General features: G+C 41.2%; 2 protein-coding genes across 3 annotated transcripts in view; both read left to right on the forward strand.

Annotated features, from left to right (window-relative positions):
* The window catches only part of LOC147178675 (forkhead box protein J3-like), a 74,103-nt gene extending 64,714 nt beyond the window's left edge, over nt 1-9,389 (forward strand). The window contains exons 10-12 of the mRNA XM_086067282.1: nt 5,708-5,962; nt 6,273-6,401; nt 7,151-9,389. Of these exons, the coding sequence (XP_085923408.1) occupies nt 5,708-5,962; nt 6,273-6,401; nt 7,151-7,269 (503 nt within the window). The 3' untranslated portion in view covers nt 7,270-9,389. The remainder of the gene's footprint in view (nt 1-5,707; nt 5,963-6,272; nt 6,402-7,150) is intronic.
* A 1,589-nt stretch (nt 9,390-10,978) lies between these two features.
* Nucleotides 10,979-26,644, forward strand: pdpn (podoplanin). Of its 2 annotated transcripts, XM_086067285.1 has the most exons (5): nt 10,979-11,668; nt 20,527-20,925; nt 22,414-22,522; nt 23,349-23,388; nt 24,139-26,644. In XM_086067285.1, exons 1-5 carry the CDS (start codon nt 11,617-11,619, stop codon nt 24,202-24,204), a joined length of 666 nt encoding a protein of 221 aa, XP_085923411.1. In that variant the 5' UTR covers nt 10,979-11,616; the 3' UTR covers nt 24,205-26,644. The 2 variants fall into 2 exon arrangements, with proteins under 2 accessions (XP_085923411.1, XP_085923410.1); XM_086067284.1 differs by lacking the exon at nt 23,349-23,388 and having other exon boundaries at nt 11,038-11,668.
* Nucleotides 26,645-27,743: the final 1,099 nt, after the last annotated feature.

Here is a 27,743-nt window from a genome sequence, read left to right on the forward strand (position 1 = left end):
CGTAAAGTTTTGGAGTTTTCGTTTGGGCACCGAAACTTCCAGCGATGGAATAATTTGTTGTTCTTTCACGTGTTTTTTGCTCTTTGCGTGACTTTCAAGAGCTTTGAAACCTCTCGCACCATCGTCAACGGTATCATGGCACCAAATGCAAAGCGCTTTCCCGGCACGATCGATCTTCCGAATAAAGTCACTGAACAAATTCGTCACAGTCTTCTTTCCAACATTTGTACATATATCCTTCTCTAACCAGTCCCATCGAAACTTGTTTTTTACAATCTTGTCAATTTCCTTAACTCGCGGAGCATCTTTGCGTTCGATCACGGACATCTTTCTTTAAACACCCGGCAAAAACGTCTGAGAAATGAACAATGGCATACGCCTATGCCTTTATAACAAGCGCGTTTATTGGTCAACACGGAGACTTCAGCCAATCGCAAGATCAGTTTCATTTCAGTTACGGAAACACTAAAATGGAATGCTGTCGAGAGACGAAATCGGATTTTTTACCACTTAAAAAATTGTAACATTTTATTTTTGGAGATAAAAAAAAGCGGAATTCCGCGAATTAGCGGAAAAATCACATCCCTGTAGAACAGTGCGAAAGTCCATTGAGGAGGAAGTTGAAGCACAGCAACAAGACGTCAGGGAAGTGGGTCCTCATCCAAATCCAGCCCGGTATATGTAAGTAACAGAACCTTGAAATTGTATCGCAAGTGGACCGGAAGCCAATGCAAGTCGGCTAGTATTGGGGTAATATGATCAAACCTTCTCGTCCGCGTCAAAAGTCTAGCTGAAGCATTTTGTCCTAACGGCAGACTTTTAAGACTGGTCATGGGAAGACCAGAGAGTAATACGTTACAGTAGTCGAGGCGAGACATAACAATCGCATGAATTATCATTTCTGCATCACCATCGGACAAAATAGGATGAATTTTAGCATTATTACGAAGGTGGAAAAAAAGCAGTTCTAGTAATATTTTTAATGTGCATTTGAAAAGAGAGAGTTGGGTCGAATTTATCAAGGTTTAAAGAGGTATTTGTAAACAAATGCCGATAACAGGCGGGCCCGACATTCAACATCTCGGTTGTATCTGGGTTAAGGTGCAAAAACGACATCCATTGTTTAATGTTGGCGAGGCACAGCAGTTGTGCGGATTTGTTATTTGTAGCGGCAAATATAATTCGTCATCATAACAGTGAAAGTTGATGTTATATTTACGTATAATATCACCAAGCGGAAGCATATAAATGTTAAACAAGAGGGCCAAGTATCGACCCTTGTGGAACTCCACGCGTAACGTTACATAGCTGAGAGGTTGCATTGCCATGGATTACACGGTGCATTCTCTCTAAGAGAACAAAATCACGAGAGTGCTAAACCTGAGGCCATGTATACACGTAGCCGGGTTTTTTGCAAAAGGGAGATATTTTTCTGTGGCTTGCCCTGTCATTCACACGTCCGCGGGGATTTTTTTTCATTTAAAAACTAAGGTTTCTAAAAACTCCGGCCAAAGTGAAGACTTGCGTATTTCTCCGGCTCCGCGGTTACGTGTGTCCGTCAGTAAACAAAGTTTTACGTAGTCCTCTACACACGTCACTCAATCAAATACCTCAAGTTGTTAAAAAAGAAGAAAAAGAAGACGGCGTGGAGTCGCTTCCCCTCCGGAGAGACGATGTTTGTATGTGAGTGAGAGTAAGTGAGGCGGATAAAAAGTTGTCTAAAAAAGACAAGTGAAGCTTTTTAAGATTTTGTATTAATCCTCTTTGTTTTCCTCTATGCTCCGTTTATGATGTACTTATTGACCGTTTACAAGTATTTTTTTTAAATGAATATAAAAAGAGTCTTGTGTGCAGCGACAGCACTGATCCGCATATATACAGATCAGCGGCTGACTGTCCGTGCTTGTGTGACGTATGTTGAAGTGTCGTCAAGAGACGAGCAGTATTTGGCTAACTACTGCCACCTAGAGGCTTGGCATGCATCTCATTGTAGGCCCAATTTATGAAAGTGGCGTGGCCAGACGCAGGCGTACTCTGATTAGATAGGATTTGGGGAACTGTTGCCACCGGTCTGGCATTGTTGTGAACGTCCTTAAAATGCATTCATGCAGTTAGCTTTTCTACAAACGTGGTGGTGTGGACACTATTTTTTTTCTACACCCAGAGGAAGGAAATATTATTATTTTTTAAATACCCTGCTACGTGTGTACATGGCCTGAAACACCAATACATGTTTGGAGACGTTCTAATAGTATGTTGTGATCGACGGTATCGAAAGCGGCGCTTAGATTGAGTAATAATAATATTGACGAGGTATTGGAGTCCATTGCTAGGAGAAGATCATTTGTCACTTTAGCAAGGGCTTTCTCAGTTGAGTGAACGGCCCTGAATCCTGACGGAAAAGGTTCATATTAATTGTTAGCGGCCATGTAATCATTCAGCTGTTGCGCAACAACTTTTTCAAGTATTTTTGCAATAAACGGTAAATTTCATACCAGCCTATAATTACAGACTTTCTGGGTCGTTTAAGTAGAGGTTGAATAACAGCAGTTTTAAAAGCTACTGGATCCGTGCCAATAGAAAGTGATACATTTATAATATTTAAAACAGGAGGTGTCACACCGCGGTGAGGTTGTCTTGTAATTTCCTGTTTTATTTTGAAAATTCTGACTCCTTTCGTTTCAGGTCACTTGCCCTTCCTCGTGTGGTGTCAGTGTCAACCCTGATTCCTGATTGTGTCCACCTGTTTCCCATTACCCTCGTGTGTTAAATGGTCTGCGTCTCCCCTGTCTTGTGCCTAAGTGTTTTCGTCAGAGCCACTCAAGCCAGTCACAGTCCTCAGCCTTGTTGTACTGTCTCTTGTGTGAACTTTGGTTTGTTACTTTGTATAGCCACAGTATAGTTTTAGTTAAGGAGTGATATTGTTTTGTTTGTAGTTTAGACATCCTCCCTCTTGGAGCGCCTTTAGTTTAACATTTAATAGCCTTTGTTTTTTCCCTCTAAACGAGGATTTTTTTTGTTTAACTCTTTGACCGCCATAAACGTTATAAAACGTTTAGCATAAACCTAGGGAAGGGCGCCGAGGACGTTAAAAGACGTCCCCTATGTTTTTTTTGTTTTTTTTTGGAAACGGGTGCAGGAAAGCCTTGGGCAGCTGTGCTGAAAGTATCAGGCAGATCTGATTAGTAAAAGACTCGTTTTGGCCCCTAGAGGGCAGCGATGACTCTCTTTGCACAAGGTTGGATGGGCCGCCCACCGTGGGCGTCAGTAGAAGACGTGAGGCGGAGCTAGAGTGTTGAGGAGACAATGGCTGATGAAGCCACAATGGCTGACCAAGCATCCGGTTGCAAGCAGCTCACGCTTGAGCATTTTTTTCAAAGACGGAAAGCATCAATCAATACTAAAAAGCGCATTGATGTCGACGATGATGATGACTCCGAGCTTGACGCCAAAGTTGGAAGCCTTGACGCGACTATTACGATCTCGTAGTAAGCCTCACCGGCTAAGCGCGGCTAGCGCTGCTAAGGCCGGAAAACGCGCACAATAACCGACCGGGTACTTCTACACAATCGGACATTCGATCGGGCGATGGAGAGTTGGCATCGACCAATGCAGATTGATGATGATGATGATGATGATGACTCCGAGCTTGACGCCAAAGTTGGAAGCCTTGACGCGACTGTTATGATCACGTAGTAAGCCTCACCGGCTAAGCGCGGCTACCGCTGCTAAGGCCGGAAAACGCGCACAATAACCGACCGGACATTCGATCGGACAATGAAGAGTACCCCGAGTCCAATGCATATTCATCGGAGGAGCGGGTACAGTCTGATCACGGAGAAGACACTGTTTCTGGACTACGATGCCACCATGAATGGAGTGGATAAAATGGATCAGAACATCTCTTACAACCCGGTGTAGCAACTGAAGGACACAAGGAAGCGAGACGTAACGAAACCGTAGCATGATCCTGATATTAGACTTGATGGCAACACACACTGCAGTATATACTTGCTATTCCCCGGAAAAAACGGCCTGCAAGAAAGTGGAGCACGCGAAGAGGCAATCTGTTGTGCAAATGCTGTTGCGTCTCCTTGCACGCAGGAGAGTGTTACAAAAAGAAAAACTGTCGTTGAAACATCCACACATTTGTAAATAGTTTGCCAAATTGTTGTCAAATTGTTACACTGTTGAATGTAAATAAACGTATTTTGCTATCAAAAAACACTTTTTCATTCTTGGTGGTAGTGTGTTATAGAAGTAAAGCACTATTTAGGTGTTTGTGGCATCATTCATGGACAAAAAGAAGTGTAAAATTCACTAGAATGCATGAAATAATATCGTTTCACTAAAAGCTTGATTTCTCCGTATTTTGGTCCAAAACAGGCGAAATTGGGTCAAACTAACCATTTTCTATTGTTGATTACTAAAGAACGGAATAAGGTAGAAACAAACTTTCATTTGGTAGTACATGTGTTTCCATAGTCCAAACAGAACATTTTCTGTGGACCTTGAAAGATCAGTCAAAATGCTTAAATCGGCTGGCACTGACGGCATCCCTTTTCTGAAAACGTCTGGCAGTCAAAGAGTTAATAAATATCTGCCTTGGCCTCAGATTCCTATCTCTGCGTCTGAGTCCTAAACCTGCCACGTCGTGTCAGTTTGTCAGGACTGTGACTGGCTTGAGTGGCTTTGACAAAAACACTTAGGCACAAGACAGGGGAGACGCAGACCATTTAGCACACGAGGGTAATGGGAAACAGGTGGACACAATCAGGAATCAGGGTTGACACTGACACCACACGAGGAAGGGCAAGTGACCTGAAACGAAAGGAGTCAGAATTTTCAAAATAAAACAAGAAATGACAAGACAACCTCACCGCGGTGTGACAGGAGGTCCCAAGAGAGTTAACAATTCTTTAACCAGTTTGCCCGGGAGCGGGTCACGAACGCAAGTTGTTTGTTTCGCTGCACTAACCAGACGTGTAAGGTTTTCAAGCGATATTTCATTGAGATAAGAGAGCGTTGTCGGACAGTTATTAGCTAGGCTGTTATTAGCCATGTCAAGTAATAAAGTGAGCAATACAATAAAATTGTTTGAACTGTGACATAAATCCATCCATTTTCTAATCCCTGCCACTTGTCCTTGTTAGGAGTTGTGAGCACGCTGGAGCCTATCCCAGCTGACTTTGGGTTGAATACTTTTATATTACATTTTAACTCATTCACTCCCAGCCATTTTCCCTGAAGCAACCCCCTTCGCTCCTGGCTGTTTTACTGGTTTTGCAAGGCCCACAGAATATTGTGTTCTATTGCTATAAAAACATGGAACCTACCAAAAGAAAGATTAGAGTCTCTTTTTTTCATCAGGAGAAATTTTATTTGTATCTGTTTACATTCCTGGTGAGAACACTGACAAAAAGAGCTTGTTGCAACAAGGCCCTGGCTGATCGTTTAGACTCGGCTGCCACCTGCTGGCCGTTTAAAATAAATAAATAACATAGCATTGCTTTAAGCCACCTCTTCACGTCAGAGGCTGCATCGAATTCTGTATGCTCGTGCATAACAAAAAAACGTGTAAACACGTTTATGGAAGTGAAGGACAAAGTAAACGGTTTTACATATTTTTGGTATTGAATGAGTTCAATAATTGGATAATTGCTTCGATTTGGATTTCCTTCTCACCCTTTCTGTCCATCTGAGGCAGGCCTGAAGGAGAGCATGCGTCAGGCCCAGCTCAACAACTGGTCCCTGGATGTCTCTCAGATAGCCGACCTGTGTTCGTCCGTCAACCAGTTCTTCACGGCCACGGGCGTCATACCCCCTCAGGGCGCTGCCCTCTCCCAACCTCAGGTCGCACACCCAGCAGCGCCCAGGGCACCGCAGCACCCGGCTCAGCCGCACGGCGCCATGCATCCCAAGGCCAGCCAGCACACTCAGCACGGGCAAATCATCCGAACAGGTTGGTACAAATACAAGTGAGGGCTCGAAATTGCTGTTCCACATGTGACCATGGACGCCAAGCTCGTTTTTCTGGAGTTGAGGCCCTGAAGTTGAATTACAATCACGTCTTCCTGTGTGCCGTTGTGACCGTGTTACACATTCACCAGGGAGTTGGGCAAACTATTACTCACAGTTGACTGCTGGGAAATTATGGCAGCGGAATCTTTCAGCATACACGATAAATGTGTGTCTGTGTATGTGTGTTATGCTCAAAGCAGAATGCTAATATAAGTGTTAGTCATTGGGCCTTATTGTGTGTACTCCCACAGGGAACATGTACATGGACTCCAGACAGAACATTCCGTCTCTGATGGGCCCACCTGGATACCCCCACATGCCTCCCATTAGCAGCACAGCTCCCACGATGACGGTGGACTCCTCCATTACACTCTTACCAGGTGTGTGTGATTGGGGGGATAGCTGTTGATGCTCGTGTTGCATGGTTATGAGGAATAAGATAACAAATCAATTACATTCAATAAATAGTGACTATGATTGTAAACCATCGGTAAAGTATAACCCGTTCAATTCTTTAATCTGGCCCACCGAGCATTACATGGTCAAAAATTTAGTAATATTGTAATTAACTCATTCACTGCCATTGACGGCTATAGACGTCAAAAATTCATTTGAACTTTTTCTATTTCTTTTTTTCACTTTTGTTAACAAGAGTATGAAAACCTAGAAGACAATTATTGTACATTTAGAACAGATGTAAAATTTGTGATTAATCGTGAGTTAACTATTGAAGTCATGTGAATAATTACAATTACAAATTTTAATCGCCTGACGCCCCTCATTTTTAATCTTTTCTTTAAAAAAAAAGTTTTTTTAATTTTTTAAATGTCTAGGTTTTCATACTCTTGTTAACAAAAGTGGAAAAAAAAGTTTAACTAATAGAAATAGTTAAAATGCATTTTTGACGTTTATAGCCGTCAATGGCAGTGAATGGGTTAATATTGTAATGTAAATTTCCCCCAAAATTGGGTAATTATGATTAAAATATATTTTGTCATTATTAAAATAAAAAATAAGCAACAAACTGTGGTGTTTATATAGATAAAGAATATATAGAATTTTACAACTTAATCACTACTCTGTATTAAATGTAAAATGACTATCTTCTTTGCCTCTGCCTCGTGTCCAGGCCATCACAGCCAACTGAGCCAGCAGCAGCAGATGTTGCCTCCAGGACACTTCCAGGTAAGACGCATGCTGGCTACCGACGACATCCAGGACGACTTCGACTGGGACTCCATCGTTTGAACAGGAGGTCAGAGACAAACAGTGATGGCGGCAACGCAGGTACGAGACTAGCCTATCAAAAACACTGAAGACAATCCAAAATAATGGAGTATTTGGGGGGGTGGGGGGGGCATAACCAGAGACAATCAGTTACCAAGTGGACCAAGTTGTAAAACGACGCTGATCAAATTGTCTTATCATGAGTCACCCCTCTCTTGTGTTAACTTGGGTGACAAAGGTTTAAAACTGTCAAAATATCATCTGCGAAATGTTTGCTTTTGTTTTCATCTGTTTATTATCAAGGAGTATTTGGGCCACACTGAAACCAAACAACAACAACAACAAAAATGACAGATGCACCATATATAGGGAGGAATCTTAATAATAATAATAATAATAATAATAATAATATTAATAACAATAATAAATTGACGTCCCTCATTAAATTCTATTTATATTTTCATTTTCTTTACCTTGCCTTTTTTTTGTTAAAAAAAAGAAGATTCTAGAAAAAAAATGTCATCTTTCTCATAACATCACATATGCACCCCACCCCCCTAAAATATGTATTTCTGGGATAAAAAAATATACATATATATTATTTTACAAAATCCAACTTATTCTTGAAAACCGATAACTCTTCTCATAATATGAGTGTTGTAGAGGAAGAACAAAAATATTGAAAAGATACCACTTTATTCTCTGAACTGTGTTTTCGTATGCCTTGACATTTTTTCAGGGTGAAGAATTCTTGATATAATATGATTTTATTCTTGGGGAAAAAAACGACAAATATATTCCTTGTAAAAATACAATTTCATTCTCATAATATGACATGTTTTTGTCTGTAAAGAATACAACTAAAGACTTTGCATATTTTTCCCCATATATTTTTTCCTAGTACGATTCCTACTTCAATGTAAAATATACAGTAATTGTTTTTTCCTTTCAGTGTGGCCCAAATACATCTTCATAGTTTCCAGCTGCAACTCTTGAACATATTTTCCTTAGCAGAAGGATATTTATTTCTTCTCTCTTTCAAAATCAACTACTTGAAATGTTTTTCTTGTTTGTAATTTCTCTGTCATGAATCTATTACCTGGTATCTTTATGACGACGCATTGAAGAGTTTAGGGCTCGGGCGCCACCTTCTGGTCAAAATGAGCATCACAACACATCGTCTCACAATTATTCTATGCATCAGTTCTCCGTTCCCAAAGCACTCATGAATTGAGTTTTTTGGTCGTTTTTGTCTTATTGTTTGTTTGTAATAGCTGTCATGTTCTCAGGGTAGTTCAATGATTCATCATTTCAAGCCATTAATGTGTCGTAAAGTGACTGCAACATTCAGTTCTCGATGGCCCCTGACAACTGTGACATTTGTCATCTTAAAAACAAAACAAATGCAGTGAAATAAGCTCATGCAACACTCCACAGCATCAAATTCATGTTTTTTGTTTGTTTGATTTTTTTAATGATCAAATTATTCAGGCTTATTTATGACAAAGGCCAGACATGACTTATTTATGCATTTTTTTGCACAAATATACAGTAATGTTAAGCATCTTGCAGAATAATAATGAAACAAAAAAAAAACGGATGATGCTTTGATTTTGAGGACAATTCTGATCAGGTTGTGAGGAAACAGCTGTTTTTTTTCCCATTTGTTTTTCTTCCTCCATTGTGATTTAGTCGGTGTGAAAAAGTGTTTTTCTGGAGTGTACAGCTCCACATTGCTCAAAAGAAATGAAGTATCCGTACCAGTCTGAGGGGAAAATGCGAAGCAGAAAGTCAAACTAGTGTTTGGCGGGGGAACAGAAAAAAAGCTGAATCTTTAATATTGTTATTATTGCCATTGATGCTGTATTACAGTGACCAGCATTATATAACTTGTATGTGTGTACGTTGTTGTCTTTTTGTAAATAGCACTAAGTTTCTTCTCTGTTTTCCCGTACGAAAAAGAAAGAAAAATGTAGACTGGTGAAAAGAACAAAGTATTTTTGTTATTTGTCTTGAAGGAGACACTGTGTGTAAATATCGTCATATTGTACATATGTGATTTTGGTGTGTCATAAATAATAATCTGTGTATGCTTCAACGGTTGCACATCTGTTTCAGTGTTTATTAAAATACTGCCCTGACTTTGTTTCTGCTATTGGTACTTTACTTCATTTTCATTGCTGTGGGGATTCTTTTTAATTTTATTTCAGGTATATAACAGTATTTGCCGATTAATTATAGATACACATAGATTAAAAAAAATTACAATAAATGATGTGCATACAGAAACTTTTAGTAACATATTTAAAACTGAAGAATATATGCTGGGAATTCTTCAAAATTGACCTCCAACATAACATTTATTATAGTAGGCTACCTTTTTTCCACCCCAATGTATTTATTTACTTTACTTTAGTAACTACAGTATTCAAATATATTTATTTAAGTAGGCTGTTTGTTTATTTTCCATATAAAGAGAAAAAAACTCACTCGTGCACACATTTAGAGCTGATGTGATTGCTCTTGTTGGGTATGAGACAAAACCCAATCAGGCCCAGTGTGTATTCCAACAGGTGTCAGCATCGAGCCAAGCAATGCTATTGTCTGCCCCCCCCCCCCACCCCACCTTTAGTATAATATGTGCCGACCACCCGTGCTTTTTTTGCCTGTGAGAAAGTTACACCGTGTCCTAACTGTGTTTACGGCTGCTTTTCATGGGGCTGGGGGGGATTCAAGACGTGACTGCTGCTTCTGTCTGCAGCAAGAAGACTTCTAGTCATTTCTATTTGGATATACATACTGTTCAAAAATTTGGGGTCGTTTAGAAATATTATTTTTTTGTTGTTGTTTGTATTTTTAAACCTTTTTTTCATGAGCATTTAATTAAATCAGACCATGAGTTGAGAGATTGATTATATCGTTAGAAAACTACTGTTGTTATTGTTGTTTTTAATAAGTCCATTTATAAATTATAAGTGACCCACAAATCTTTGAATGGAATTATGAATGGTAGTCTGAAATTGTAAATACCACACCCACACACCCACACCCACACCCACACACACACACACACACACACACACACACACACACACACACACACACACACACACACACACACACACACACAATCGCATGACTTCAAAAGTTAATGATTAATCACAAATCTTATATCTGTCCGAAATGTACAATAAAATGTACAATATAATTTTTTTCCCCCTACGTTTTCATACTCTTGTTAACATAAAAGTGGAAACACATTTAAACTAATAGAAATAGGGTTGCATCTTTTAGCTGTTGATACAGTAATTTCATAATAATTCATAAAATGTTGTTAAAATAAAAAAGACGTACTGTATTGTAAAAAACGAGTGTGATATTGATTTGTGTTGAGGTCATTTTTCTGCCACTAGATGACATAATTGAATTTGTAAGACGATGACAGCTCAGTGCATTTTTCTTTTCAAAGAGCTATATAATCTTTAAAGTAACTTGTGAAATTCTGCACATTTTTACCCCAGTCTCTACAAATATATGCATTATTATTAAATGTATTACTGCTAAATGTTGACATGGACGTGTCTGCTGCGTTGCGACTGGAATTCCCCCAGTACAGGCTTTCCAAGTAAGGTCATTAATCGTGTGTCAAAATAAAATATAGTGGCGTTAAAGGAACTTTTAATTAACTCAAAATTAACACACTTAATTTTGACACCTCTAATATATATATACACAAATTTTTGCTTTAAAGTTTACATACTCTGTAAACTTTTCAACACAACTGCAACTTTACAAAAGCTAAACGTCACTTATTGACACCAAAATGCTATGAACCGAAATTCACACACACATCTCTACTCATGTTAACTCCAACCTCTGAAAATACCCTCGACACCCATGGCAGGTGTGTTTTCACTGTCCCCATGGCTCATCATATTTTTCTTCCACTTGTCCTTTCAGAAACGTCTAAGAAAAAAACCCAACGAGTGTGCGTGCGTTCGTGCGTGTGTGTGTGCTTGAAGCACCTCTTAACAGTCAGCCTCCTCCCAACACAAACCTGCCCCCTGACAAAAACCCACCCAGCACACGACCAGTGCCCACACCCCTCCTCCACTCTCAGCTCACAGTCTCCCTCTTTCTTTCTCTGTCTGCTGTGGACCAGCCTCTCTCCTCGCCCTCCTTCACTTCCACACTGCACCTCTCTTATCCCCACTTCAAGGGCTTCCATCTGGATCTCAGCACTTTTTTTGTTGTTGTTGTATTTTTGGAGGGGGTCCTTCTGGAAAGGCGGCTTCTGCGTTTGACGCTGCGAGGACATCCAGTTGGTCGGGCCGTCATCGTTAAACCAAGGAAGCAGACTTGACCGCCATGAATGTCCAGCCGCTGCTCCTGTTGGCCTTCTGTGCCTTCACACATGCAAGTGAGTAAACTTGTATCCTCTCTCATGAAAAAAAAAAAAAGTTGAGTCGCCATCCTGCCGTGAGCACGCCGTGTCCACTCTTGCTGCCTCCATGTGCCCACGCTGCCTCTTTGTCTGCTTGAATCCCTCCTTTTGCCAGTCTGGTGTGCTAACACTTCACAATAGGGCGACCCTTATGATCTCCTTATAATCGGATACTTGCTAGATTAAGATTTGATAAAGTCTTTCAAACACGTGAGATGTGTTAATTTGCTTCTTAGATGTAAAATTAAGGCAATAGTTGTCAAATAGTGAGCCTGCGTTTATTATTAAAAATGGTCACTAATAACAAAGAGCTCATTATTAACCTATTCAAGTAAAGAATTTCTTAACTCAGTATGGTGCTTAAAACTTCTGCCTCACAGTCGACAGGTCCCTGGTTTGAATCCCTGCTAGGACCTTCCCCATGCTTATGGGCTAATTGTTCATAGGTGTTAATATGAGTGTGAGCGCTTGTATGTCTACATGTCTTGTGATTTACTGGCCACCAGTCCCCGGTGAACTCCGCCTCTCACCATAAGACAGCCGAGATAGGCTCCAGCTCACCTGTAGTCATGATAGGGACAAGTGCTACTAAGAATCGATGAATTTGTAAAGTCTTTATAAGTTTTCCCGTCTGTCATAGAATTGAGATATTTATTCAAATCAAGTCATTAGCTATGGTGAGAAATACCTATTAGCCACATAGTGCGTCTGCACAGACCGTTGAAAAGTATGTTGCAAAAAAAACCTCAATATTTACTTGCTTATAGACAAAATGGGAAGGAGGGAGGGAGGGAGGGAGAGAGAGAGAATGATGAAATGAGAGGAGTTCTGCTGCCTCATTTGAGCCCCCTCTAATAATACAGGATCATATACAGTACATATTTTGACATATGTGTGGGTATGGAGGGAGAGCATACGGTCCATGATGGGCTCCAAAAAGGCAGCCTGCCCTCCTTTAATCACTAGGCATTCCTTGGCCTGTCAAAATGCTGTTATTTTAAGGTTAGAAGGTTATTCTGTCTGTCTGTCTGTCTGGCTGTCTGTCTGTCTGTCTGTCTGTCTGTCTGTCTGATGTTGATTATGCACTCCCAAATCGAGGAAACAAAGAAAGCAGCTCACGATCCACACAATTCACCGTTTTAGTGTAAACACCAGCACCTGTGCATCCCATAAAAGCCCGCCGCCGCCTGCCGCCGCCGCCGCCGCCTGCCTCCCTCCTCTAGTCTCCTTCTTAATGAGTTTTGTCTGCCTCTGCGGGCTAATAACATGGTCGTCACATCTGGCTGCTGAAGGAAGAGGTCAGCGGCCCCTTTGGTCATCGGCCCACTTTTAGAAATGACTCAAATGTGGCGCTCATACTCCAAATATGAGGCTGGCACAGAAGCTCCATGTGGGAGAAAACGCCAACGACTACTTTTCTATTAGCCAGGGCTTCGGCACATTTTTTTGTGGCAGCTTAGGGCTTTCCAGAAAGAGCACCAAAACACCGTTTTTCAGACAATAGTTCAGAAAATATGAAACAGTATTTGTGTACCCCACTTGACTTTGGCTTGGTTTCAGAGTGGTTATCGACCACTACTCAGAACAATTGGTAAGTCAGTGAAGACCAAAGAAGGAGCGTTGAATAGATTTACACGACTGACCACAGCTGTATGTCTCATGTGTCTGGCACGTCCTGTGCGTGTGTTGCTGGGTGAGGCATGGAGTAAGAAAAGAAAAAAAGAGAGACGCTGACTCAGGAACACATTACTCAATTGGGTGGGCATTGTACGCCGCATGTGATGCTGGAGTTTGGATTAGAAATGGATTAAGAAGCTTGATTTAAATCTGTTGTTTTCTTGAAACTTATTTTTTCATCTGATCAAAACCTTTTGGGCAATTATACGCTTCCAACATTGTGACAGCTGGGAAAAGTATTTTTTTAAGTTATGTCTTCCTGCTTCCTGACTGGCTGTCACTGGAGATGCAGCATTGGACCAGAGCCATGTCAGATATTATACAGTAGCAGCCAGATTTGACCTGATTCAGTGTGTGTGGGTGCGAGTCATTAAATGCAGATGATGCAGACCATTTTGAATCGGTGAGGGAATTGCAGATTACAGCACACATCCCGAAATTTTAACAATAGCATACAAACAATCTATGATGTATCACACAGTCTACCGTATGAAACGAAAGGAAAATGGTGACTGAAATATGACATGAAATATCTGCAGAAATCTTCCATTAAAATAAAGTCTGATGAATTCCAAAGTAAATGTTGTTTTCAGCAGCGGCGGCATAGTGATGACGTGGTTATCAAAATTGCTTTACAGTTCTGAGGTTCGGGCTTCAAGTCCCAGCTCTGTTAAAGTGTTCTCTTTGTTCTGTTTCTGGAGCTAATGCTAATAAAACATGATGACAGTATATGAGAGATATTCATGTACGTTAAAATTTTGCATCCTGCTGGTGTATTAATACTGTATCATGATGACAGGCAACGATGCATCACAATATTAATTATACTTTTTAATTTGTTGCAAACATGCAATAGGCTGAGACGCTGCATTGTTTGAAGTTGGGTGCCTTGTTCAAGGGCACCTCAACAATGCTGTAGACTAGCATCTCCAACAACTAGATTCAATTAGTTTTTGTCCGCAGCAGGACTTGAACCTTGATGCGGCTGTAATTGTTATTCACTGTTTTTTGTTTTTTATAGACTATAACAAGTATATGAGGCAACTTACTACATCTTTGTAGCTATAATTAAACAAATAGTTGCTGTTTGATTTTGTAAAAAAAAAAAAAACGTTTAGTGCAAAGTAGGCCTATTCAAATCCTATCATTTGAAATTTGCTGTTTTGGCATTGTCTTGTTTAAAGGTCCTTGATTGTAAGTATGATAGTCATGTGAATAGGTAGAAGTTCTTTCCAGAGGGGTGGAAACTCCATTTATTATTTTACGTTTCCTGTATGTGTCATGTCCAGGGGTACTGGTACTTGTTTTTATAAGTGTTAGTCAGAAGATAAAAGGTCTGTTGTATCTGCTGCCAGCTGGAGATGAAGCGCATCCAGATGGGACATCTTAGAACCTTCATTGTGTTGTGATTACACCAAGGCTGAGAATATTTCACCCGTGGGTTCAAATCAGATCCGCGGTGCATGGTACGACCTGGTATCCCGTCTAACACCTACTGTATTAGTATATGTGGGGTGTCTATCTCGACCAGCACCCTAAAAACATTCCTGAGGTTAGACGCAAACACTCCCTCACACCTCTCAGACAACACTGTGACTTATGAGTGCACACATACACATCAGGCGGGGGCCTCAGTGACAGCTGATTGTAATGGATGCAGACTGTTATACTCCCTTCTCTCATGTTTCTACCGATATATTATCTCATCCTCCCAGCGAGTGTCAAACTTAAGGGCAATGATTGATGTGGTCTACGAAAGCCGTTGCATTCTTTTTTTTTTTATTGTGGCAGAAAATTTCTCTAGCAATTGCAATTTTTCCTCACTTTTAACTCTACATGATTGGATGCAACAAGAGATTACAAGCAAATTACACCCTCGCCCACCCTTGGCTGCCGCCCAACCCACTATGCACCCCTTTGGCCCCTCCCACCGGTGGTGAGCCCATGGAAAGGGGGACCCACGTTGCCTCTTTGAGCTGTGCCCGGCCGGGCCCCATGGGTGCAGGCCCGGCCACCAGGCGCTCGCCAGAGAGCCCCACCTCCGGGCCTGGCTCCAGAGGGGAAACCGGTGACCCGTGTAGGGCGCAAGGGAAACGTGTGCTGCTGACCTCGACTTTGGACGTTGTGAATCGGTGGGTAGAATACTTCGAAGACCTCCTCAATTCTACCAGCACGTCTTCCTTTGAGGAAGCAGAGTCTGGGGACTCCGAGGTGGGCTCTCCTATCTCTGGGGACAAAGTCACTGAGGTGGTTGGAAAGCTCCTCAGTGGCAAGGCTCCAAGGGTAGATGTGATCCACCCGGAGTTCCTAAAGGCTCTGGACATTGTGGGGCTGTCGCGGTTGACACGCCTCTACAACATCGCGTGAGCATCGATTTACCTACCCTCTCGATTTACCTACCCTCACCTATGGTCACGAGCTGTGAGTCATGATTGAAAGAACAAGAGCCCGGATACAAGCGGTCGAAATGAGTTTCCTCCGTAGGGTGTCAGGGCTCTCCCTTAGAGATAGGGTGAGAAGCTCGGTCATCCGGGAGGGACTCAGGGTCGAGCTGCTGCTCCTCCGCATGGAGAGGAGCCAGTTGAGGTGGCTCGGGCATCTGGTTCGAAGGCCTCCTGGACGCCTCCCTGGAGAGGTGTTCCGGGCATGTCCCACGGGTGGGAGGCCCCGAGGACCACCCAGGACACGCTGGAGAGACTATGTCTCTCGACTGGCCTGGGAACGCCTTGGGATCCCGTCGGAGGATCGGCCCATTTTTTATCCATAATTGGGTTACTTTTGACCCAACTGTGTAAGTATATGACTTATGTCCAGTCTAGTTTGTAATTTTCTTTTGGTCTGTTGTTGCGGAAAATCCCTCTCAAAGATGGGATGTAGGAAATGGAAGGATATTCAAGGCTTTTTGGGCTGTTTTTAAGGCTTCATTGCCTCATTTAGGAGCCTGTGCTATTTTGCAGAGCAGACTTGATTCCGGAGAGTCACCTAGATAGTGAAGAAAAAAAAAAATATTTTAAGTGAGGCTGCTAGAAGCAACTCTTCGTGCAGAATTATTTTTCTTGGAAGTTGGAGGCTCTTCTCTCTCATCCTTTGGCTTTTTCCTTTTTCAGAAGAAGTTTTCCACTTGCTTTTATGACCATATCATGTGACCAAGACGAGCAGTTCCACATTTGAAGATGATGACGCCTTTTAGAATGGCGATGAAGAAAATATTCCGTGTTGCTAGAAACTCTTCTGCCTGTTTCCACGCTCCTGGTCAATTTCCTTCGCCTGCTTTTATGTCTGCTTGAATCATTTCGGTGGGAGCTCTCGTGTGTTATGTTGGAGTGAGGTCTGTTGATTACTACGTGAGTGACGCGAGGGTGTACTGGGGGAAATGCCTCCTATGAAGGCTTCAGCTGCCATGGCGCGCTCCTCAGGGAGTGGCAGAGGAAGAGTGGCAGCATGTAGATTACAAGGCATAGAGAGCAGAAGGGATGTATGCACCATTGATCCCGGAGCCTGTGCGTGCCCACCGTTGCCGGCACTGTGAGAGGAAATACTACTCAGAGCTAATTGTGGGAACTGAGCACATAATGAAGCGATTGTTGGGGGTGGTGGTCTGGGTGATTACACATAGCGTAAGGCCAATTTATCATTGCTTACAGGCATTCCAAACAAACAGTCTGAGGCTCCGTTTGAACCCCCCCCCGCCCCTTCCTTTTCAATGGGAACAAATGTTTTCTTCTATTTACCCCGCCTGTTGCAGCCGGCACATGACCAGAAATAGTTGCACTTCTTGTCAGACAAGATCACCAGTTATTTTGAAACATGTAAAGAATTTTCAGTTATTTGAAGAACAGATTTAGATCTGGGATGGGAGAAGTATGGCACGCTGGCCACTTACAGCTGGCTCCGTTATTTAATGATGAATGACCTCTCCCATTTGTCCCTTTTAAAAATCAAATGTGAGCACAAAAGTTTGCCCAGTCTTGAACTCGACTAACTGAAAAAGGGAGACCACGTTTTGCCAACTCATTCAGAGTCTGTGCAGTAAGAGTCAAGCGTGTTGTTTTTTCCCCTCTCCATTGAGAAGAAGTCATTTCAGGCCAACACATGTTGAGTCTAGTCCGTAATTTTGGTGCAGCTGAAATGTACCCTCCTTCATTTGGAGGCGACGCTGTCCAGGCCAAGCTTTCAGTTGTGGTCGCGAAATTGTTGAACATGGCGGGATGAAGCTCGGCTTATTGAGGGGTAATGATTAGGTTGAGTTTAGGCGGCTTCATAGCGCAGACCTTGATGAAAGACAGTAGGATAAATGCATGTCTTCACACAGCTGCAAAACTCATGACGGAAGATTCCGTTTCCTTTCAAAGCATGGCCATCGTCAAAGCTCTGAATAGATACAGTTGGCTTTCATATGGAAACATATTGCACAGCTATTCAACTTCTATTAGAAAACAACAATTTGATTTCAGTTTTATATATTTACTAACCAGTCAAGAATAAAGCCCAAGTAATACTTATGCAATATGATGTTATATATGTAATAGACACCCCACCCCTTTTTTCCCTTTCACGGGTGTCTTCCATTATGTGACTCTGGCCTTGTTTTTTTAGTTTTTTTTCCACGCCCTTCCTTATGTTTTCTTGTTTTTCATCTAAAACACGGGGCACTCATTTTGCGAACCGCCATGCTTCCCATTTTGTCTTCCTCTGTTAGTCATTGTTATTTTTTATGTTTCTTGGACATGTTGTGACTGTGGAGACAAAAATCAATATGTGTTTTTACATACTTGGCCAATAAATCTGATTTTGCAACTTTATTTAGCAGTTATTTTAGCATAGCCCTAATACCACTCTTAAATCCTTCTTCTGTATCAAATATAAAACAAAGAAATAAATGGTGGCTGTTTACTGTTTGGCATATAGTCACCACTGGAAAAAATGGCAGACAATTTTTAAAATTAACTGATTTAGCTGAAATTGTCTCCCTCTCTCCATAGCTACAAATGATCCATTTGTGGCACCTCCCTTGAACAATTCCACGTTTCAACTGCAGAGGCTTAATACGGCTTTCCGCACTCTCCTCACTCATCAACTTGTGTAGCGTGGCTCCGTCCACAGGAAATGAGGCAGAGGATGTGGCGTGTTAGGGCGCACAGGGCCAGAAAGACAGGATGAAGGGATTGCTTGAAGATGTGCGGCGTATTACATCACAGGGTGGGGCGGCTGCTTTGTGGTGATGGCGGTGTATCAAACGCAGCCATGTCACTGCGTTACGATGTGTTCCAAATGCCTCACAGAAATGCTGTTTGGGACGTGCTGGTATGCACTTTCATAGATCTTAATTTCAAGGATGTGCCACAGTTTCTCAATGGGGCTGAGGTCAGTTTTTTTCCTGTCAGCTAAATCATCGTCTTGCATGAGAATGATTTTACAGCAAAAAGTACAGTAAAAGGCAGATTTTTGTTCTTATACAGGAAGTGTTTATTTCAGGCACCCTGATGGGGCCCACCATCTCTCCACCAGTTATTCCTGCCCAAAATATACTCTGCTTCCTCGCTGACGTCACAGCTTTGTTGAGGCATAATGGCGGTGGCGACTGAGAAGGATCACTTTGGTGTGAGTCGGGCTTGTTGGAACACAGGCCAACACATGAGGCAGGCAGTCATCATGGCAGCTCTCGTCCAACAATGAATACATTCACACACAAGGCTGAAGTTGTCCAAGAGGGCAGTAAGAGGAGAAGAGTGGTATGTGAGGTCCGCAGCTCCAAAGTGAGCGTCAGCACTCGGGTTACCCTAAGATTTGCGAGGCCCACGGAGACTTGCTTGACTTGTGACCACCTTATCTAATGCATCGTCAGCATATGGTCGCTCTTTGTCTACTATACATTGTAAGGGCCTTACATGCTATGCTGGGCAAATGGAAACACTTTGATCTGTGTAAATGGCACATTTGAAACAATGGAAAAAAGAATGATAATTTGTGAAATGGACATAATTAATATATCTTTATGGGAACAGTATTACACTGTAGCTAGATAAAATGCCTGGCAGGAGGGAAAACGTTAAAGGGTAATTAAGTGTTACGCAATTAAGTAGATGCGGCTTAAAAGTTTTGATCCATCAGAAAGGCTCAGTGGTGATTATAAATGGAATTAAAATTGTGTAGTTTGTCATTTACCAAAAATTGCTCCAAATCACATACTTTACTAATCCCAGATTGAAATTGGTGTGTTAAAATGACAGGGAAGGAAAGTCAGGAAATAATCACTTACACTCTAAATAATCACTTGGATTCTAAAAAGTAATAGTTGAAAGTGATTCTAAGAACATATTAACTTAAAGGAAACCACAAACTGATGTTGTAAATTGTTAGCCTAATAGCATAAAGCCACAAAGTCAATGGGAAATACTAATGTGAGTTCCAATTTTATCAAATCCCCCCCCCCCCCCCCCCCACACATGTTTAGAATGTCAGTCATCCTCGTCAAGGAAATTTGCAAAGGTTAAATCGAGGCAATTAGACTCTTGTTTGTTGTGGTATTTCTTATTTTCTGAAATATAAAAAAAAATACTTGGGTAATTAGCTAGCTAATGAAATCTTGCAATAAAATGAGCAATTAAGTTAGGGCCATAAGGAAAAACAGAATGACCATTTGCAAGAGAACCACAGATGTGTATTAAATATAAAATATTCTAAAACAGCCCTCCTATAAACCTTTCTTTTTATTCAAACGTGAGGTTCCTAGGTTACATGAGGCGATGCCTCTAAAAGGGGGTGTGGTCATTCAGCAAGCACTTCTTACTTATTCGTAGAAATATTCGTGGAATTTACCAAATACATATATCTTGATAAGCACTTTTAGCACGTCAATTCAGCATATCATTTAATAGCAGAAAGGTCGTCTAACGCTGTTTCCTCATATCTCTGACCTCCAGCAGGTCGTCAGTTGAGGCCAAGTAGAGAGGAGCAGGTTTCAGTTCTCCTGATTCTGACCTTTGCACACCAACAACCCTTTCACAGCAATCATTACTTGTATAATAAAACATAATCAATCAGTTAAATCATAATAAAATCATCTGTTCCAAATTTTATTCCTACATAAACATACCAAAAAAAAACATTGAATCACATCAAATGCGTTGACATCTGTCTAAATGGTTTCTGTCCAGGCCCCACAGTCTACCCAACAGACCATGGCATTATGGTGACTGACTTCGTAGCAGACGCCACCCTGGACGCCACAGAGGCCAGCAAAGAGCTTGACGTCATGATCGTCATCACTGGTTCGCCGACAACCCACCCAGGGACAGCCGAACATCAAGATGCGGTGGACGTCACGACCGAGGGGCCGTCTCCTCAGGTGACGCCCGGTACTGAGGAGCCCACGGTCGAGACCGAAACCCCAACACCGGTTGCTACTGAAGCTGCTGAACCCTTTTACACTGAGCCCCCTGTTGTGGAGACCGCCCCCACGAAGGCTTCCGAAGAGGCTGAGGTCATCCCTCAGTGGACGGAAGCTGTCAAGGCGGACACGGGAGACGAGGTCATTGTTGAGGACGGTGCAGAGGGTGAGCAATGAATGATTGACATGGACAATTATTACTAGTACCCAAGTTCAAACACAGCTAGGTTGTGTTCTCATTGAATTTTAAAGGTGGAAATGAACACTGAATGTATACACATGAAATCCTTCTCAATCAACACCTGTGTGGTGGTGATTTTGTCATCAACCACCCCCTGCCCAGCCTGTATTTTGCCATTTTGTTGTGTTTTGCCATAAGCGGGACGTTTCTGGGCTGAGAGTCAATGTTTACCCCTCCAGCCAATCACAGAGCGGAGGGCGTGTTGCTGAAGGCAGGCACAATGTTGACGAGAAGAGTGCGGATTGAGCCATGGGTTGAGCCATGGGAGGAGTCCGTTTTGAGTTGTTTGTTTACAAACACAAACGGTAAAAACTTAAGACCCCTCCTTTAAAAAACGTTTTATTTTTGTACAATTATTACCTTATGTGCATTATATTATAATTGAATCAATATTGATGTTTTTTCTCTTTATTGTCCTACAAGTAAGCACATTGTTAATGTTCAAAATGTGTGCTTAATGTGACAGTGGTTTACAAATAAAAGTCAATATACTCTTAAGGAATGAAACATATGAACACTTCGGCATACTAGGCACCAGTATTTTAATGTTAGTCATGATGGTGGTACTTAGAGGGCTAAGTGTTTTATTTACTTTAAAAAGTTGGGCTCACCACCTGTGGGAGGGGTCAAAGGGCTTGGGTGTGCAGTGAGCTGGGCGGCAGCCAAAGGCGGGGACCTTGGCGGTCCGACCCCCGACTACTGCAGCTAGCTCTGGGGACATGTAATGTCACCTCTCTGGCAGGGAAGAAGCCCGAGCTGGTGTGCGAGTTTGACAAGATCTAGTCGGACTCGCATCCACATACAGCTTGGGTTCTGGTACCAATCTTCGTCTGCAATGATGTGGACTATGTATCGGTCCGTTATGGTGAAGAAGGAGCTGAGTTGAAAGGCAAAGCTCTCAATTTACCTGTCAATCTACGTTCCTATCCTCACCTATGGTCACAAGCTGTGGGTCGAACAAAATCCCGGATACAAGCGGCCGAAATGAGTTTTCGCCGCAGTGTGTCCAGGCTCTCCCTTAGCAATAGGGTGAGAAGCTCTGTCATCCGTGAGGGACTCTGTGTCAAGCCGCTATTCCTCCGTGTTGAGAGGAACCAGTTGAGGTGGCTCGGGCATCTGCTTCAGATGCCTACTGGACGCCTCCCTGGAGAGGTGTTCCGGGCATGTCCTTAACGGTGGGGGTCCCGAGGACCACCCAGGACACGCTGGAGAGACAATGTCTCTCGGCTGGCCTGGGAACGCCTTATGATCCCGTCGGAGGAGTTGGTTGAAGTGGCTGGGGAGAGGGAAGTCTGGGCTTCCCTTCTAAAGCTGCTGCCCTCGCGACCCGACCCCGGATAAGCGGTAGATGATGGATGGATGGATGGATTGATGGAAGTTGAGACTCACTGTTCTAACACTTCTGTTTTGCAGAAGGCCTGAGCTCGGGCCAGGTCGTCGGCATCGTGATTGGCGCTCTGTTGGCCGTCATCATTGTCATCGTCGTGGTGATTGCTGTTGTGAGGAGGATGGGGAAATATTCGTGAGTACCTTCTCTCAATTTCAAATTATAATTATGTTGACCTAGTCACGTTTTTTTTTCTTCAGAGTTTCACTGAAAAAGATACCTATTAGCAGTAGTTGCGCTCTTTCCGAAAAGGCCAAAGACACCAAAAGCCCCTTCTAATTTAAAATGTGTGTCAAGAGAGTATATTGAAGCTTTGTGTGACAGGGAGAAACCACATTTTCATTTCATTTAACCTTTATTCAGTTGGTCTCGTTCACATTAAAAACCTATTTTTCAAGAGAGACCTGGCCAAGACAGGCAGCAGCAAAAGAACACAAAGTTTAGTTCACAAATTCATATTTTAGAAGTACTGTTTATTTTGATTAATGATTTTTTAAATATATTATTATTATTATTATTGTTATTATTATTATTATGTTTATTATTATTATTATTATTATTATTGTTATTATTATTATTATTATTATTATTATTTTTTTTTTTTAAGAGCTCAGTATTGTTCATTCGGAAATGTCATCATCATTGCTCTTTTTATTTTTATTTTTTATTATTATTATTATTATTATTATTATTATTAATGTTGTTGCTATTATTTGTTTGTGGTGTTTTTTTTAACTTCAATTGTTTATTGTCCAAATTTGTAATTCATTTGTTAAAAGGAGTTGAGATTAGAGCGACAACATATACAAACCACTGGTGTTCTGCATGATGATGCAATCGTAGTTGTGCTGTGCCTGCTTGTGTGTGTGTGCGCGCATGCGTGCCTGCGTTCATGTGTGTGTGTGTGCGTGTGTGTGTGTGTGTGTGTGTGTGTGTGTGTATGTGTGTGTGCGTGTCACAGGTCTGCCAGCAGGAAAAGGCCAGTGAAAAAAGAAAAAAGTGTAATGGTTTCTGAGATTTTTCTCCATTTTGATACCTTCATCTAATCAATTACAATATAACCACACATCCTTCTTAATTTGTTTCAGATCATCGTTACAAAAGAGTTATGTAGGAAACTATAGACAAATTAAGATTGTATTATTATTAATTTTTTTTAGGTGTGGTTTATTTTCTAAATTGCACAGTTAGACTTTCCCATTGGAGTAGTATTTATAATCCATTTTATACTGACGCTATAAGTTGCACAATGCATTGCAAGAGCTGGTGTAATGACATGTAGTTGAACAAGGAATCAAGTTAAGAGGTCATTTTATGACAACAATCAGTGGTACAGCAGTTTTGTTTTCTCTAGGTTAGTTAACTGTAGAAAACAGTATTACCTCCACAGTCCCCGAAATATGGTGACCTTAAAACAACATTTGATGAAGCACTTGAAACCAAAAAGTAAACAACTCAAAGTTGATATTGTTGTGAGTTCATAAGTTGTTCATAAGACGTGTGTTTCGCCTGTTACACCAACATGACCACCAGTCAATTATTAACATATATTGAAGTTATTTTGTTTCTTTAGCAAACACATAATTGCCCACGTAACAGTAATAACCAAACTACATACTAAATACCAATGCCCCGCAGGGTCAACTTACAAACCCACCACCAACCACACACTAACTGGTCTCATTACAAAAAAATTAACCCTTGCAACCTTATCTCCTGAGTGACGGTGCCGCTCTCCTTGTCTTCCACAGCCCGTGAAGAAGAACAAGACAAAGGCGGCCAAGCAGCAGAAGCCGTCAAAGTTCTGGAAAATCTGAATCTGAACTACTGAACTGTGACGTCAATTACAATCATTAAAACAACAAACAAAGAAAAAAATTTTTTAACACGGTAACACCAGAACTTAATGATTCTAAGCAGGACTCGGAACTGTTGCCCAAAGAGAAGGATGGGAGGCTTGTCTGTGTGTACAGTATGTATGATATGTATGTAAGAAAGCGCCGTCACATGCTGCGCTCATTTACCTCCATGACCCCAAAGCCAATAGAGTGATTCATATAAACACAATGCACAAAGGAATTTCACAGTAAGACCTGATCTGGCATCAGCGCGATAGTGATTAGATTAGGCTTTGTTTTGTTTTTATTCTGGCATGGAGAACCTTCCATTGAGACGCGCGTCAGTTTGTTAGTTAGCCTATGTCCTGGTTCAAGACAGCTGACATAAGACTTTAGGAATAGGTCAAAAGGACCCTACCAATTTGCATTATGCGGTAGGGGGAACACTTCTATGGTGAGTTACACTGTAGACTTTAAAAAAAAAAAAAAAGTAAAAAATGTTATGGAGCAGTAGCACCATATTTGTCTCTTTGTTAGTTAGCAGCTATACTTCCTGGTTCAAGAAGACTGATGTAAAAATGAGCTGAAACAGACTCTAACAATTTGCATAGATTCGGGTGATGGGAATGATTCTAACGGGGTTTACACTGTAGAAATAAGTGCCATATTTTAGAGTTTGTTTGTTAGTTAACAGGCTACTTCCTGTTCAAGTTGAATGACGTAGCCAAAATATCATGACTAAAATGGCAAGCACACAAAAAAACATGGAATGTAGAATTAGATTTTTGTGTGTCAGATCGTTTAGCCAGCAGACTACTTCCTGGTTCGAGAAGAATGACGAAAGCCTTTAGGAATAGACAAACAAGACCCTACCTACCTACCTGTACTTGCATTCTTGGGCAGTTGGAACGCTTGAAGAAAGAAATACATTTCCTTAAGAAAAGTGAAAATCATTATCGGGTGCCATATTTGTTTTGCTTTGTTAGTTAGCAGGCTATTTCCTGCTTTGAGATGACAATAGATAATAAATTCTGGGACATACTCAAATGTCAAAAAAGAGAGAGTAAATACCATTTGTGTACCGGAATCAGTTTTTTTTTTCTTTTTAGGTTAGCAGGCTACTTCCCGTTGAAAAGAATGGCGTAAGGCTGAAGAAGGACTAAAGAAATGCATTTCTTTATCAAAAGTGAAATACATAACACTAGGTCTACCCATTCTGGGGCGATGGGAACGTTGCTATTGTGTTTCAAATGGCAGAAAGAGGAATTATATTTCTCTAGCATAAATTAAAATGCGCTAAAAGACTCATATTTGTGTTCATATTTGTCCATCAGTTTGTTCACAAGAAGGCTACTTCCTGGTTCAAGAAGAAAGACGTAACATCTTCTGATTAAATGAAATGGAATCAGCAATTCATATACAAGAGATTATTATATATAATGTAATAAATATCCACATGCTTAGCCAGACTTGCTCAACATTTCAATTAGTTTTTGTTCTGCATTTGTGGGAAACATTTTCTGTGCTAAATACTGCTAGCTAACAATCAAACCAACAAAGGATTTCAAATGAGTTATTTCATGCAAGCAAGAAGGAAAGGGCAACATAATGAATAATGATGGTTACAAATTAGACACAATATCTCGGGATGCCGTCAACAGTGATATAGCACTTGCGTAAGCTAGCATTCGTGACTCGGACATACGTGGCACATCCAGACATGCGAGCCAGCATTTCCTCATTTAGCCCCAGTCACTGACATTTTCTTGGCCAACTTTATGAATATATATATATATATATATATATATACACACACACACTTTTTTTTTTTTTTAAATCAACGGTGATGTGACATTCTCCCTTCCTTAACACTGACATCTAAAAACCCCTAATACATATCTGTGACATTTAGCAGAAGGGTTTTGTGCCACTGACACTGGCAGATCGGAACCATGTAAGAGTGCATTATCAATGTGAACTGACTGAACTTTTTCAATTGACACCTCTTCTTGAAAAGAAATAGCTGTACTGTTGAAGTCTCACACATATCCGCCATTGTTGTAACAGCTGATAAGTGGAATGGCCGTTCAGTCTTCAAACTGAGTACAAGTGCAACAGGCCTGCTTTGTTCTGTTCTTTATGCATAAAAAGAGTGTACAAATAATTAAGTCTTCGTTTGGCTTTCCTTGCTTTACAAAACTTGCGTAATGTGCACTGAATGAGTGATGTAATCAGTAATGAATAGGCTTTTAGACACAGCAAATGTTTGCAATGACGTGTTTTGTTTTTCCTTCATCCCGCTTTGCCATGTGCCGTTTTTACCAACAGGTCTCTAATGTCTGACATTTGATTGGTTTGAACCCTTTTATTTAATTTCTTTTGTTCATACTGTTTCAATAAAAAAATACATAAAAACACACCATTACGTGTGAAAAGTGGCCTTTTGTGTTTCAAAGGCTTTTTTTTAAATCCTCGTCCTCTTATCAAGATTAAATGGTTACTCTGGCAAGCCCAAAAGCAAGAGCCTTTAAGGCAGTAATTCACATTTCCTGTGCCGTGGCACATTAGTGTACTGTGAGAGATCATCAGCTGTGCTATGGGAAATTATACAATTTCATGTAATTGTTCCCAAAAGTATTACCTGCTTATTACAAAATATGTATCTTTGTTCATATATGCCAGCAACATATAGTGACACAATAATTAAATGTGGCAGAAGGTACAATTAACCTGTACATCCATTAGTTGCTACTCATACAAAGAATACAGTAAAACTTTTTTGTTCAATTAAACAGGCCCAGATTTGACAATATCATTAAATAGAGAGAAGGTCATTATTATGTTAGGATACAGTAATTTCCCGGACTACAAGGCGCACCTGACTATAAGATGCGCTAGCTAAATTTGGGGAATTCTCGAGTTTGTTACACATATAAGCCGCACCCGACTGTATGCCGCAGGTGTTTTAATGTTACCGTGCCGGTATATAAGGGTTTCTGCTACTTTCTTTTCCATAATGAGGGCACAAATTGTTTCGCTCTCATTATGTCTCTCCTACCGCATTTGGGCTCACTTGGTTTGTTTTGCTCTGACTGACGCTCTTGCACTTCCTTTATAGTGCGCCCCCTTGTGATCTGAATTGATAAGCCGCACCTTTTTATTAGCCGCAGGGTCGAATGCAAGTGAAAAAACTAGCGGCTTATAGTCCATAATTTACTGTACTGTTTTTGTTTGGTAGTGTACTGTGATATTTTTCTATGCCGTGGCTCAATAGGGCTACAGACATGGCACTAAGGAATTTTGCGGTAGTTGGAATCTTATTTTTCTCCTCCACATACTGGAACTTGATCAACAGCATCCATGGTGGTAACTGGGGGCTGCCTAACCAGTACCACATCATTTCATCTAACACTAGTCCACTAGCTTAATGCTTACATGTAATGGAAATTGGCATAGATGATGTAATGTAAAATAGCATACATAATATGGTATTTATAAACCTTCAAACAACAGCTTCT

The sequence above is a fragment of the Leptonotus elevatus genome, chromosome 2 (genome assembly GCF_054856555.1).
Source record: "Leptonotus elevatus isolate MCC_2025b chromosome 2, RoL_Lele_1.0, whole genome shotgun sequence".
Taxonomy (NCBI): domain Eukaryota; kingdom Metazoa; phylum Chordata; class Actinopteri; order Syngnathiformes; family Syngnathidae; genus Leptonotus; species Leptonotus elevatus.

What these genes read in the sequence shown, in the direction of transcription:
- pdpn (XM_086067285.1), top strand. Translation starts at nt 11,617, where the DNA reads ATGAATGTCCAGCCGCTGCTCCTGTTGGCCTTCTGTGCCTTCACACAT. An exon ending in CTGTGCCTTCACACATGCAA is followed by an intron (nt 11,669 to 20,526) that starts GTGAGTAAACTT and finishes GTTTCTGTCCAG; the next exon opens with GCCCCACAGTCTACCCAACA. An exon ending in AGGAGGATGGGGAAATATTC is followed by an intron (nt 22,523 to 23,348) that starts GTGAGTACCTTC and finishes TGCGTGTCACAG; the next exon opens with GTCTGCCAGCAGGAAAAGGC.